A 14,405-nucleotide genomic window follows, 5' to 3' on the forward strand; every position below is an offset into this window, starting at 1 on the left:
CCAGAGCAGAGCGTTTATCGCCTGCGTTATTATTTATCAAATACAGTGTCCAGAAATTATTTATTCATTCAGAAATTAGACAGAATATGTGAAATAATGCCTTATTTTCACAAATTACTCATTTTCTTGAGATTTTGATTGAAAATATGTAATAATTGAGTAAATATACTATAATAATGAGTTATTATTTCAGAACCGACAGAAAATATACATTTATTTAGTAAATATGCCACAATAATGAGTTATTTTCTTGAAATTTTGACAGAGAATAGATAAAAGTTATTTAAATAAAACAACATGAGGGTTATTTTTCAAAATATTTAAAAATGTGGTAAATATACAATAATAGAGTTATTTTCTGAATGAAAAATTATATAAAGTACATAAATCTACCATAAAACCTTTTTGAGTAAATGAGTAAATATACCATGATTCATTTACTAAACATTTACTAAAAATATATCTCTACTGAGTAAATAAACCATAATAATGAGTTATTTTCTCCAGATTCTGAATAAATATATAAATTATTTAAACTTCCCATAATAAGTTATTTCCTCTGCACTGTGAGTGAACATATAACAATAAAGAGTAAATATACCACAATAATAAGTTATTTTCTCAAGTTTGCATGGAAATACATAACAATTCAGTAAACATACCACAATAAGTTATTTTCATAACATTTACTAAAAATATATTAATATTGAGTAAATATACCATACTAGTGAGTTATTTTTTCTAGATTGTGAATGGAAATATATAGAAATTGAGTACATATACCATAACAATTATGGTATGGTTAATTTCTCAATATTTTGAATAAAAATATATAGAAATTGGGCGAACATGCCATAATAATTAGTTATAATAATTAGTTATAAAAAGTTATTTTCTCTGAATTGTGAATAAAATATATAGAAACTGAGTAAATTTATCATAATAATGAATTATTTTCTCAATATTTTGACTGATTATTTATAGTTATCTCTAACTTCTATTAATTCAGGATTTAGGCAAAATACGCTGAATTAGTGGCTTATTTTTGTCATTTTGTCATCATTTTGTCAATACAGATAAATAACTGTTTTTCCTGTGTTTTGTATGAATGTATGAGGATAGTGCTATTCTCTTTAGATTTTAAATAAACATTTTAATATTCAGGGGGAATATTAACAAAATATAAAAAAAAAAACAATAGATAGATGTTAATAAGTTAATAATATCCTAATCATGCTTTTAACGTAATTAAAGGTGTAAAATACTGATAAAATATCAAATATTTTATACCCAGCAGTAAAGCCTGTGTGCTGTTCAGTGCTGTCTCTGTTAGTGCGCATGCGCAGCGGCATTTCCACAGCACCTCATTGGATGCGTTTTGCACGCTCGTGCAGTTGAACGCGGCGGCTGAACGCTGGGATTTGCTGTTTGCGGCTCAGGTCCCGCCCCCAGGTTGTGGGTCCGGAGCGCTGATTGGCTGCAGGGCGCGTCGGTCAGGCGGCAGCGAGCGCGAGGAGAATGGTGGGTTGCCAGGTTGAGAGCTGAGAGCGCCGCTGGAGCCCGGGGTCGCGTTTCTCCTTAGAGCGGAATATAAAGCAAAATGGTAATTTTTTTTTACCGTGTTTACAGCGGATTTTACACCATATTAACACGGTAAAAGGGACGGTGTATGGTATATAGAGTGTCGGGTTGAGGGGCGGGGCCTGCAGCGGGTTATTCAGCTCGCGCGCTGTGCAGGAGGCGGATATTATTATTAATAATAATAACAACAACAATATTCATACAGGCGCTCAGATTTACTGCATTAATACAGTTTTACTGGATTCATACTAACTGTTCTATTCTTATTCAGGGGGAAAAGAGTACAGAGTTTAGCCTGTGTGCTGTTTAATGCTGTATAATGATGTGTAATGCTGTATATCTTGTATATTGTGTAGTGTTTATGTATTTATATAACACGGGATAGTAAATACAAGTATTAAATACAAAACTAGGGCTGGGCGATATGGTCCTATAATAATAACACGATATTTCACTTTTTTTGGCGTTAACGATATTAATGGCGATATGACAAAATAGTATTATTATTTTACATAATAACAATATTCATACAGGCCCTCGGAGTTTAGCCTGTGTGTGTTTAATGCTGTATATATTGTATATGGTGTAGTGTTTATACAGCTCTGGAAAAAAAATAAGAGACGACAAAAATTATGAGTTTCTTTGATTTTACCAAATTGAAAACCTCTGAAATATAAAGAGTCAGACAGATGATCAAAAGCAAAATCAGAGAAACTGATTTAGAAACTGAAGTGGTCTCTTGATTTTTTTCCAGAGCTGTATATAGTATATTGTGTTGTGTTTATATATTTGTAAAACACTGGAAAATAAATACAGGTATTAAATACAAAACTATGGCTGGGCAAAATGGTTCTATATCACAATATTTTAAAATATTTTGCAATAATTATATCGCGGTGATATAACAAAATACTGAATTGAAAAAGTCTAGAATAAACAGCACAGAAAGTAAGGAAATGTGTGTTTTGTAGATTTGGTATATCTGTTGTAAGAATGTTTTTTGCTATTTGTTTGAGCAGCAGAACTAAGTATAATGGTTGCACACATTAAAAATTTGCCAACTATTCTCTGCTGTTGCTTTTTACACTTGTTTTGAGCTTTTGGAACTGGTGGTTGATTGGCAGCACCTGTGGGCATGGGCTCTGCCACAGTGGTCAGTAAGTTCTGCTCCAAGAATGGGCATCATACCACATTTGGCTGAACTGAAAATTTCCCATATTTTCTCCTAATGTAGCTAAGCCAGTTGTGCCCCATCACTATCGATGCCACAAGACCAGGAGGGTGAAGACTAGCACATACCTCCTCCGATACATGTGAAGTCAGACTCCACCTCCCACTGCTGCTGGTGCAGCATTATTATTGTGTACGATACGATGTGGAATAACCGCAAGTCTTATCGCTGATATTAATATTAATATCTGTTTATCTGTCTTTATCTGCAGTACGGCTTCGTCAACCACGCTCTAGAGCTCCTGGTGCTGAGAAACTATGGCCCAGAGGTGTGGGAAGATATCAAGTGAGTATTACAAAATATTATTAATAACATATAGCTTACAGTACCAGTCAAAAGTTTGGACACACCTCTTCACCTTCAATGTCATTTTCTTTTTAAGATTTTTAAGTGAGATGGGTGGGCAGGTCTCATGAAAAGCTTTAAATCAAAGCTGACAAAAGTACCTGAGAATATGAGTATGATTTGGATTTTATCGGAAATATACAGAAAACAGATGGTGTTTCAAACACAATTAAAAAAAGACAATTTTTATTCTCACTAATTGTTTTTTTTTTTTGCAGAAATGTCCCTTTTACACATTGTTTTTACAGTAGGAACCTCATTTCTATACTGAAGAAGAAAAAGCTGAAAAGATGGAAAAACATTATTTTCATGTCTACTGTACTTAACTGCTAACTTCTAAACTTATACAATAAGTTAATAAAATAAGTTAAACAACAAAAATATTAGAAACAAGTAACAGTAAGCAAAGAATCACCACAGTTAAGCGAATATTTCCATGTGGAATCTGCTAAACTGGAAGTAGTGTTTCCTTATTCATTATGTAAATATATACAATATATCTGCCTCTCATTTTCACATAGACAGAACCTGAAGAGCTCGAAGTCTGATTATTTATATGATATTTATATGACTATTATATGAGCCCATTCGAAATAAGCAAGGAAATATCTGCACACTACAGATTAAAATGCATTTTTATGATTGATTTAGTGATCATTAAAAAAAAATGCTTGCATTGCACTTGGGGGGGCAGGTGGGCAAAGACAAAAACTTGGAAGGGGGCAGTGCCCCACTTAGCCCCCCCTAGAGCCGGTCCTGTCATATTTACAGAAACTGCAGTTCTACAGAGGTGTTTTACTGCTAAACAGAGTGAGATCATTCTTCTGCTGCATGGAATTATTGCTTATTTATGTCAAAAAATAGTTGAAGAAATGACAAGTACTAATTATGAAATTACCATCCTGTGGTAAAATATCTCATTTTTATGTAAACAATATCATGTTGTAATTTCTCAGAAGTAGGTAAATACCTTATTATGGAATATCATGTAAAAAATTGCATTTCTCGTAATTGACATTTTCTCGGTTTTGAGACATTTTCTCAATTACGAGACATTTTCTCGATTAGGAGACATTTTCTCGGTTACGAGACATTTTCTCATTTACTAGACATTTTCTCGATTACGAGACATTTTCTCGATTACGAGACATTTTCTCGATTAGGAGACATTTTCTCGATTACGAGACATTTTCTCGGTTACGAGACATTTTGCAGCGCCACATTTTGCATTTTGCAGCGCCACTGTCCCAACGTGCCTCAAGTCTACCACCATCGTTCCCGTGCCGAAGAAGTCCACAGTGTCCTGCCTCAATGACTACCGTCCCGTTGCACTTACACCCATCATCATGAAGTGCTTCGAGAGGCTAGTCATGAGGAACATCAAGACACAACTGCCCTCTTCACTGGACCCCCTGCAGTTTGCGTATCGTCCCAATCGCTCCACGGACGATGCCATCACCACCACCCTTCATCTCTCCCTCACCCACCTGGAGAAGGACACTTAATTAAACACAGTTCTAACAGCTTTATCAAGTTCGCCGATGATACAACCGTGCTGGGTCTCATCACCAAAGGCGACGAGTCAGCATACAGAGAGGAGGTGCAGCGGCTGACAGACTGGTGTACAGTCAACAACCTTCACCTCAATGTGGACAAGACAAAGGAAATGGTTGTTGACTTCAGGAGAGCACAACACACCCACTCTCCACTCAACATCGACGGGTCCTCTGTGGAGATTGTTAAGAGCACCAAGTTCCTTGGTGTCCACTTAGCAGATAACCTCACCTGGACCCTGAACACCAGCTCTACAGCCAAGAAAGCCCAGCAGCGTAGCGTCTCTGTTTCCTCCGGAAGCAGCATCCGGTCCGGTCTGCTTCCTCCGGCCGCAGCATCCGGTCCAGCACGACCAGATTCTGCAACAGCTTCTACCCCCAAGCCATCAGACTCCTCAACTGCAGAGACTGAACTGATGGTTTTTCTGTACATGCACACACACTCTTACCCCACTTACCCCAGAAAATGGAAAGCACTAAAAACCTGCACTGCACTTTTGTACTGTTGCACTATTGTTCTGTCTACACTGTGTTTATGTGCACCATGGTCCCTGGAGGAACGTTGTTTTGTTTCACTGTGTACTCTGTATATAGCTGAAATGACAATAAAAACCACTTTGACTTTGACTTTGATTTTCTCGGTTACGAGACATTTTCTCATTTACGAGACATTTTCTCGATTACGAGACATTTTCTCCATTAGGAGACTTTTTTCAATTACGAGACATTTTCTCAATTACGAGAAATTTTCTCCATTAAGAGACATTTTCTTTTTTTCTGTTATTTTCGTAATTGAGAAAATGTTTTGTAACTAAAAATGTCTCGTAATTGAAAAAATATCTTATCTATCTAGCTGGACTGACGATGACTATGCTTAAACGATATATCATACAGCCCTAGTCAGAACTAATTATCCAGCATCAGTACCACACCTCACTGATGCTTCCACTCTTACTGAGGGCTGAATGCAATCAAATCAATCCTCCTCACAGCAATGTTTCAGCAGCTGCTACTGCAATAGAAGCTGTCACTGCAGCAGAAATAATGGGATTTATTCAGGGGTTTGTCCTCTAAGATTCAGGACAATTTTACGTTCACTTACTTTCAGCCCTGTTTTATGCATAGTTTCAGGTCCTCCAACAAACTAAAAACAAGTACAGTCCATTAATAATGCAGACAGCGTCCCAATTCCCATATCTGTCTTCACTCTGAGTGAAATAGAGTTCTCCTGAGAAAGATCGAGACCTTGGGCCGTGGACAGATGTTCAGTGTCATCATGTGTGTCCCTAAAATAGTTTTCAGACGCAGCTTTATCTCTAGTTCATCAAGTCCAGCCACCAAACAGATTATACACACACACTCATACACAAGTGTTTGTATTCCAGTATTTGTCGGATTCTCTTACAGTATTAAGGATTTGGGTAGCTATCAAAATACTACACAAAGTATTGTGATATTGTGTTTTACAACACTGTATTGAATCTTAAAATCACAGTGCAGGTTATTATCTAACCATTTACATGTAAAGATTGGTGTCAGACAGGGGTTGATTTAGTGTTTGGTTTAAACTACAGATAGCACCCTTTTTTTTTTTACCTTAATGAACTCCAACTCCCAAGATGCACTAGTCAGTGATGCCACTCAGCCAGCCAATTAACACTTGACTGGTAGATCAGTCTCACCTGAGTTGTAATTAAGCTCAGCTGTTGAACAGTGTTTAAATACCTGGCTGTGGTGAAGTGTTGCTCCTGTAGTACAGCAGCATATAAAGTGTTATGGTTCTGTTTATATTTTGTATTTGACCCATTTTATTTGTTTACTGTTTTTTGCCATTTTGTACTTTATTTTTGAGTTATTGTCTATGGTTTATGACCCTGTTTTTCACATCTTTGTACTGCCACTGTCGTTAGATCCTACTGTTCTGATTATATGCAAAATATACTTTAATTCCTTTTTTCACTAAAATTTGCATAAAATAAAATCACAGTATTTCTGGATTTTTTTTGTGGTAATGATATTCTTGGAAATGTGAAAAAACACTCAATTTGTAAAAATTAATTTTAAGAATATAACAAAATCCATACATAGTATGGATAGAAAAAAAACAAAAATATATATAAAATGTTCGTCTTTATCTTTAATAGTAACTTACCAAGACCCTGATTTTGTATAAAATGATCATACTGTAACAAAATAAATGCAATAAATTAAAAGTAATGTATAATATAACATAATAAATATAACAAAAATAATGCGACAAACTTCTAGCATTATTGCAAAGAATTGCATACGATATGATATGAAACACCCTTAAGTGAAGTTATTAGGCTGAAAATGATAAAAATGTAATAAATTGGTGCTTTGTTCATTTTGTTATTTATTTATTTATGCAATGATGAAAAAAGGGGCAAAATTAATTAAAATCTCTATACAGGCTTGTTCAATATTCGCTATTAGTTTTTTTTTCTGACAAATATTTAATTAGTTCAGTTTTAGGCAACATTTTGCTGTTCTGATTGGATAAAAAGTTAACTTTGTTTTTAACTCTGAATCTGCTGGACCTGCTGTACTGTGGTACATATATCGCCAAGTTTTTTGCCAAAAGCCATCAGTCCCCACAAAGAAATAAATACATGGCCACAGACACACACAAACTATTACTTAAACACACACACACAGCTGAAGTGTATTTGACCCCTCGGGTCCCCGGATTTCAGGGCCACAGCTGTTGCACTGTAAACACGCTCCACACTCACTGCACAGACGCCAAACCTCGCAACCTACAGCTGCTCTTTACACCACATTACAACAGTAGAAGAAGAAGAAGAAGAAGAAATGATTTATTCAGTTTTATAAATTACAGTGTTAATTTACCACAGTTAGTTCCGACTCTGCAATGTGATCGACTGAGAGGCGTTATATGAGTGCTGTTATCAGCCGGTAATGCACTGTAACCGAAGCTCGCCTGAAGGAAATACTGAATGTTTTGGCAGCTATAGCTGCCAGGTGGTTTCTATGGTGTCACTAAGGAGTTGCTAGCTGGTTGCTTTGGTGTTGCCAGGTGGTTGTCTCTGGAACCCAAGGTGGTTGCTAGCTGGTTGCTTTGGTGTTGCCAGGTGGTTGTCTCTGGAACCCAAGGTGGTTGCTATGCTGTTGCTAAGTGATTACTATGTGGCTTCTGCAGCTGGTTATTTAGAGTGGCTGCTAAGATGTTGCTACATGGTTGCTAGGTGAGTACATGGTGAGTTCATCATCTTTACCTTCAGCTTCCTCAGTAAAGCAGCTCTCATGTTGAAATTTAGCTTCCCAGTGGCTTAAGCACTTATGCAGCCCCAGACCATGATACTACCGCCACCATGCTTGAGTGTAGACGAGGGACACTTGTCATATGCTGGATCTTATCTGAGCCAAACAAGCCTATACTGCTATACTATGTGTACACTGACTACTCTAAATTACAGCTCTGGAAACACATTAAGAGACCACTTCAGTTTCTGAATCAGTTTCTCTGATTGTGTTATTTATAGGTTTATGTTTGAGTAAAATGAACATTATTGTTTTATTCTATAAATAAGACAACATTTCTTCCAGATTCCAAATAAAAATATCTTAATTTAGAGCATTTATTTGCAAAAAATGAGAAATGGCTCAAATAATGCAAAGAAAACAAGTTCATATTTATAAAGTGTTAAGTTTAGAAATCAATATTTAGTGGAATAACCCAGTTTTTAATGCATCTTGGCGTGTTCTCCTCCACCAGTCTTACACACTGCTTTTGGGTAACTTTATGCCTTTACTCCTGGTGCAAAAATTCAAGCAGTTCAGTTTGGTTTGATGGCTTGTGATCATCCATCTTCCTCTTGATTATATTCCAGAGGTTTTTAATTTGGTAATATCAAAGAAATTCATAATTTTTAAGTTTCATTTCTGTAGTTTTGTCACATTCAAATCTTTGATGGAATGTGAGGGGTGTACTATTTTCTTGGATTCTGTGTTTACACTGTAGGTGTTTTCCCTGAGGTAACACTTCATGATCAGAGTGCACGCTGCTGTCCCTTGAGTTTTGGCGCGGTGTCGGTGTGTATTGTCTGTGGATCAGCGTGGTTGTGGAGTGAAGCTCAGCGTTTATTTGAGCGCTGGCTTATCTCCGAGCTCCGGCTGCTCCGGACCTGATTAATGATATGATCCCGGTTCTATTTTTGTCCGGGCCGAGGCCGAGCGGTTCCCCCGGTGCTGTTTTAACCTTGCTTTACGTGTTTAGCTAAGCCACTCATTCATCATTTTGGGTCAGAGCTGCAAATCAATGCTGTTTTCTCAACTTGGAGCAGCGGCTCGCTCCAATAGAGCTCATTAAGATCCAAAACCCATGTGTTCACAAAAAGCTGATTTTATACAGCGTTTCTCACTCTGGACTCTTTTTAATGAGTTCCTGAAACTGCAGCATGTACTGAAGAGGTGTTCAATAGGGGTGTAAGAGAGTATCGATACATTGATAATATCAAAGTATCACTATATTCAATTTTTGAATAGTGATTTTTAGTTATTAGTTTACATGTAAAGATTGGTGTCAGAAGTGGTTCACTCGCCGTTTGTAGATACTAGGGCTGCAACGAATAGTCAATATAATCAACAGTATTGATTATTTAAATTTGTCAGCTATAAAATTTAATTGTTGATTAATGGTTAACTTGTAACAGTACTGCTTTACACAAAGTGCTGTGGACAACGATGGGTAATAGACTCGGTCACACAAGTTCTACTATTTCTAACCTCATTTCCTTATTCCCCTCCTTTCCTCCTCTATCCCACTATTTTCCTTTAGCCTCCTTTAGGGCCTGTCTTAAATATTTTTATCTTGAACTTCTATTTCTAAATGTACATTATTATTTGTAAGTCTCTTTGAACAAAAGCGTCTGCCAAATATAATACAATGTAATGTAAAAAAGTTATACTCAACTTAGTCTGTGTATTCAAAAGTGCCCAAACTCAACAGATTACATATTTACTCACTAATTATCTATAAGTATAGATATTTTAATCTATATCTAATGAATACTTTCAACATTTAAACAACATCCAGCCATTTAAATGCATTTCAGTCTCATGTTCAGCTGTTTCTATTGTTTTAAATATGGAGAACATGGCAGAAATAATTGTTAACTAATCAACTAACTGAAAAAATAATCATCAGATTAGTCAACTACAAAAATAATCATTAGTTCCAGCCCTAATAGAGAGTAGAGCTGTATGCCTTCTTCAGATCTCACTGTTCTGATTGGATAAAAATAAAGTAAACTTTACTCAGATTTTATTAACATGATAGTAGTGATAGTTTTTATACTACAATAGGTTTCTTTAAATTTGATTTAACCGATTGCAAAATATCACTTTGTTAAAGGATCATAATCATAATCTGCATATAATTCTTGCCATATAGTATCGTACTCAATCATATAATTATAATTTTTAAAACGATATATTAAAATGATATAGAAATAATATTCAGTCTTGAATGTGTTTGTTTAGTTATTTAATGTAAAGCTTTTTTTGGGTATTTTTATATAGTTGCAATTTAAATGCATGTACAAAATATTCTGAACTTTTCAGTTTTATTATTTAATACAAAATCAGAGTCTTGGTAAGTTACTGTTAATAACAAAATAGACAAAACTTTACAGGTTTTTTCTGTTTCTACTGAATGCTTGAAAGTGTATTTGTGTGTATTGAATTGTATCATATCATAATATTTAGTGATATGTACGTCTTGTGTTAACTCTTCCTGCAGGCGTGAGGCGCAGGTGGATGTTGAAGGACAGTTCCTGGTCAGAATCATCTATGAGGATGGAAAAACGTACGACCTCGTTTCGGCCGCCAGTAAAGTGCTCAGTAAGTCTGTTACAGCCAATTAGGTTTTTAACAGTATAGATTTTATTGATTGTAATTGTGTGCTGTAACTGGTTATTAGGTGATTATTAACTATTAATAAACGTTTATAATGGAGATCCTGTTTTAAAGGGCGACTGTGTGTTTTTATTATGTTGAACAGAAATGGATGCTGGCGATATTCTGCAGATGTTTGGAAAGATGTTCTTTGAGTTCTGTCAGGAGTCCGGCTACGACACCATCCTGCGAGTTCTGGGCTCCAACGTTCGGGAATTCTTACAGGTAAACAACTACTAAATACAGGGTTTTCAGATCCTCACAGGATTTAGTGAGATAATTTTTTAGATTATTTCAGGCTGATAAAATGATAAGAATCTGATATTTGAGCTCCTGACTCTCCTGCTGATTGTGTTTTTTTTTTTTTTTTAGAATCTGGATGCCCTGCATGATCACCTGGGCACCATCTACCCGGGCATGAGGGCTCCCTCGTTCCGCTGCACCGACGCTGAGAAAGGGAACAACCTCATCCTGCACTATTACTCCGAGAGAGAGGGTCTGCAGGACATAGTCATCGGCATCATTAAAACTGTCGCCCAGCAGATCCACGGAACCGAGATCGAAATGAAGGCGAGTCGTTAAACTGTAGAAATACTAGAGATGGACCAATCAGTTTTAGTCCAGCCCAATCCTGGAATTGGGATCTAAGGTTGAAACTAGAGGATCTAAGGATCTTAATATGATCTCTGGGATTTACTGATTTAGAGATAAAAAAAAGTGGCTAGTACTCAGGTGACCTGCTTCCTTGAAAAGCTATAGCAAAAAAATATTATTGTAATTTAATTTATTAGACACTTGTGTGGACAAATGACCCACAGTAAATTTAACTCAGCAGCGCAATTTTAATCATAAATTTACCTCAGTAGTGCTGTTTAAATAATACATCTAAGCACTTCAGTTTTAGGCATAAGATATTCCTCCGCAGTGTTACTCGAGGAACATGTGAGAAAAATTAACACAGAGAAACGCAGCCAGTCTCTTTTTAAACCAAAACGTTCTAAAGTTGAGTTAGCACTGATTATGTGTGATTATAAAGGTTTCGTTAAGTTTATGTAAAGTTTATGTAAAGTTTATGAGTGTAAAAATGAACTTAAACATGCTGTTTGTTGGCTGCATGTTGAGGGAGTGTGGGTCTATTTTCTAGGATTAATTCTAACTAAATTCTAATTAAAACACTTTTAGGACAAATATCTCAGTTGCCAAATATTCTGTGCATCCCATCTATTAATTACATAATGTAAAAATAATGCAAACACTAAATTACTTAAAAAAACCTTCTGAACGTCTGAGAACTCAATGTGAAAACCACAACAGATTTGTTGCTTTCTCCCCAGTCTCTCTCTCTCTCTCCCTCTCTCTCACCCCGGCTCTGTTTCTCTCTCTCTCTCTCACCCCAGCTTTTTTTCTCTCTGTCTCTCTCTCTCCCAGTCTCTCTCTCTCTCCCCGTCTCTCTCTCTTCCAGTCTCTCCCCATCTCACTCCCCGTCTCTCTCTCTCTCTCTCTCTCTCTCCCTCTCTCTCGCCGTCTCTCACTCTCTCTCCCCATCTCTCTTTCTCTCTCTATCTCTCCGTCTCTCACTCTCTCTCCCTATCTCTCTTTCTCTCTCTATCTCTCCGTCTCTCTCTCTCTGGCGGGAAATGGGCAAGCAGAACTGACAGACTCACTGAATGTAACACCTGATTTCTGGATAAAAGCTGGCCGGTCGGTTGTTGTCATGACGACAGCAGGGCAGAGACATGGCGGTGTGACGTACGCAGAACCGATTCGGTTCCTAGAGAACTAAATCTCAGCAAATCTGCAGATCACAGCCAGACCACCGGCACACCATTAGAAAGAGAGAGAGAGAGAGAGAGAGAGAGAGAGAGACTGAGTGGAGGAAGCGAGAGATGGAGAGAGAGATGGAGAGACAGAAAGGGACATAGACAGAGAGAGGGGGGAGAAGAGAGAGACAGAGAGAGAGAGAGAGAGAGAGAGAGAGAGAGAGAGAGAGAGAGAGAGAAAGAGGGAGAACAAGAGTATGTATTAATATCATAACTTTCATACTGGATCAGGTATGCATGACGAGGTATGTCTTACAGGCATAATATATATAAGAATATGTATAATAAAAATAGTAGTAATAATATTTGGGTTAATCTAATTAGTACTTTTTATGATTAATTAATTAATCAAACAACTAAGGTTTATTGGGGAATAAATAACCACAATAAAGAAAAATATTAGTTTAAAAAAGTGCAGTAAAAAATTGAAGGTGTCAGACGCTGCTGCTTCAGAATGTGGTGAAATGTCAGGGCTTTTAATTTGAAACCAGGGCCCAGCACATTAGCTCCAGGTATTGTTTAATTCATTAGTACACCACAACTCATCACACAGCATTTAAGCAGTGCTACAATAAAGTCACATGGAGATAAAGAAATCCACAGTAGATTACATGTGGGTAAAAAATACAAATGCTCTTAAAGGAAATGGCAAGTGATGCACTGATTCATTTATTTCACATTACACCCAAAAGAGACACATGGATAAGATAATTAGTACACGCCCTTTTTTCTGTGTTTCAAGCCTTTTGTGTGTTTTAAATAGTTACATTAACAATATTAACAAACATAAAATACTCAAAATGTAAGTATTCAAAAGAGGTAACAGAAGTAAGACACAAGTTATTTATATTATTTTATATTATTGAAGCCATTAGAGGCATTACAGTATTAATGCAGCTGTTTATCAGTTTATCACAATTCCCATGGTTCTCCAGTTAACAAAAACATTAAGTTTAGTGTGCATTAATATTATACTTCAAGCTACAGTATTTATTATATTTAAACAGGGCTATAGTTACTCATACTGCAAGGAGCAGCAGCAGAAGCTCCAGGAGTTTTGTTTTCTTATGTTTCTTCAGGTAGAACAGTGTGAGGCTCCACACAGGTGGGCTACAATCAGTGTGTTAGCTTGTTATGCTAACTGGCTAATGTTGGCTAGGAGGTTCTTCTAGGGTTGTACTGCTGTTCTACAGCACTAGCAGGAACTATGTTACTACTTTATCATCCTCATAACTCCACACCATGTAGTGCTATTCCACTTTCAGACTGGAGCCCAATGGGCAGAGTGATACCACACACTGTGCAGAGGTGAAGGTAGTTCAGCTTCCTGCAGATCAGTGAAGATAGTATATTGATTTTCACTGATCTGCTGCTGAAAGCTCTGAACAGCCCTTTAAACGAGACCCTCGTCTTCTCCCCCTCCCCCTCTATTATAGGTCATTCAGCAGAAGAGCGAGGAGTGTGACCACATTAAGTTCCTGATTGAGGAGAAGGACTCGGAGGAGGAGGCGTTCTACGAGGATCTGGACGGCTTTGAGGAGAACGGCACTCAGGAGACCCGGATCAGCCCATACACCTTCTGCAAGGCCTTCCCTTTCCACCTCATGTTCGACAAGGACCTCATGCTCACCCAGTGTGGAAACGCCATCTTCAGAGTCCTCCCACAGGTGAGGATCATGAGGAGGATACAGTAAAATTTCCCAGGAACAATAAATGATTAAACTTTGTCATATTTATGAAGTTACACATACAGTATTTGTGTAGCGAATGTATAACGCATGTGTAACACTGCAACATGCTAGACGTCTAAGCATTGTAGAGTTGTAGAGGTTCCTAATGGAGTCCTGTGATAATCCATCCCATACATCGCCAATATTCTCACACAGCTCTTGCAGATTTTGCAGTAGGAGATTTTTAAGTATTGATAGAGCGTCC

The 14,405-nt window shown here is 37.0% G+C and overlaps 1 protein-coding gene across 1 annotated transcript in view; it reads left to right on the top strand.

Moving 5' to 3' along the window:
• The first annotated feature begins 1,491 nt into the window (after positions 1–1,491).
• Positions 1,492–14,405, top strand: part of gucy1b1 (guanylate cyclase 1 soluble subunit beta 1) — a 33,970-nt gene continuing 21,056 nt past the window's right edge. The window contains exons 1-6 of the mRNA XM_049472252.1: positions 1,492–1,603; positions 3,024–3,097; positions 10,496–10,596; positions 10,757–10,875; positions 11,023–11,220; positions 13,907–14,137. Of these exons, the coding sequence (XP_049328209.1) occupies positions 1,601–1,603; positions 3,024–3,097; positions 10,496–10,596; positions 10,757–10,875; positions 11,023–11,220; positions 13,907–14,137 (726 nt within the window). The 5' untranslated portion in view covers positions 1,492–1,600. The remainder of the gene's footprint in view (positions 1,604–3,023; positions 3,098–10,495; positions 10,597–10,756; positions 10,876–11,022; positions 11,221–13,906; positions 14,138–14,405) is intronic.

Source organism: Astyanax mexicanus, chromosome 25 (assembly GCF_023375975.1).
Source record: "Astyanax mexicanus isolate ESR-SI-001 chromosome 25, AstMex3_surface, whole genome shotgun sequence".
Classification (NCBI taxonomy): domain Eukaryota; kingdom Metazoa; phylum Chordata; class Actinopteri; order Characiformes; family Acestrorhamphidae; genus Astyanax; species Astyanax mexicanus.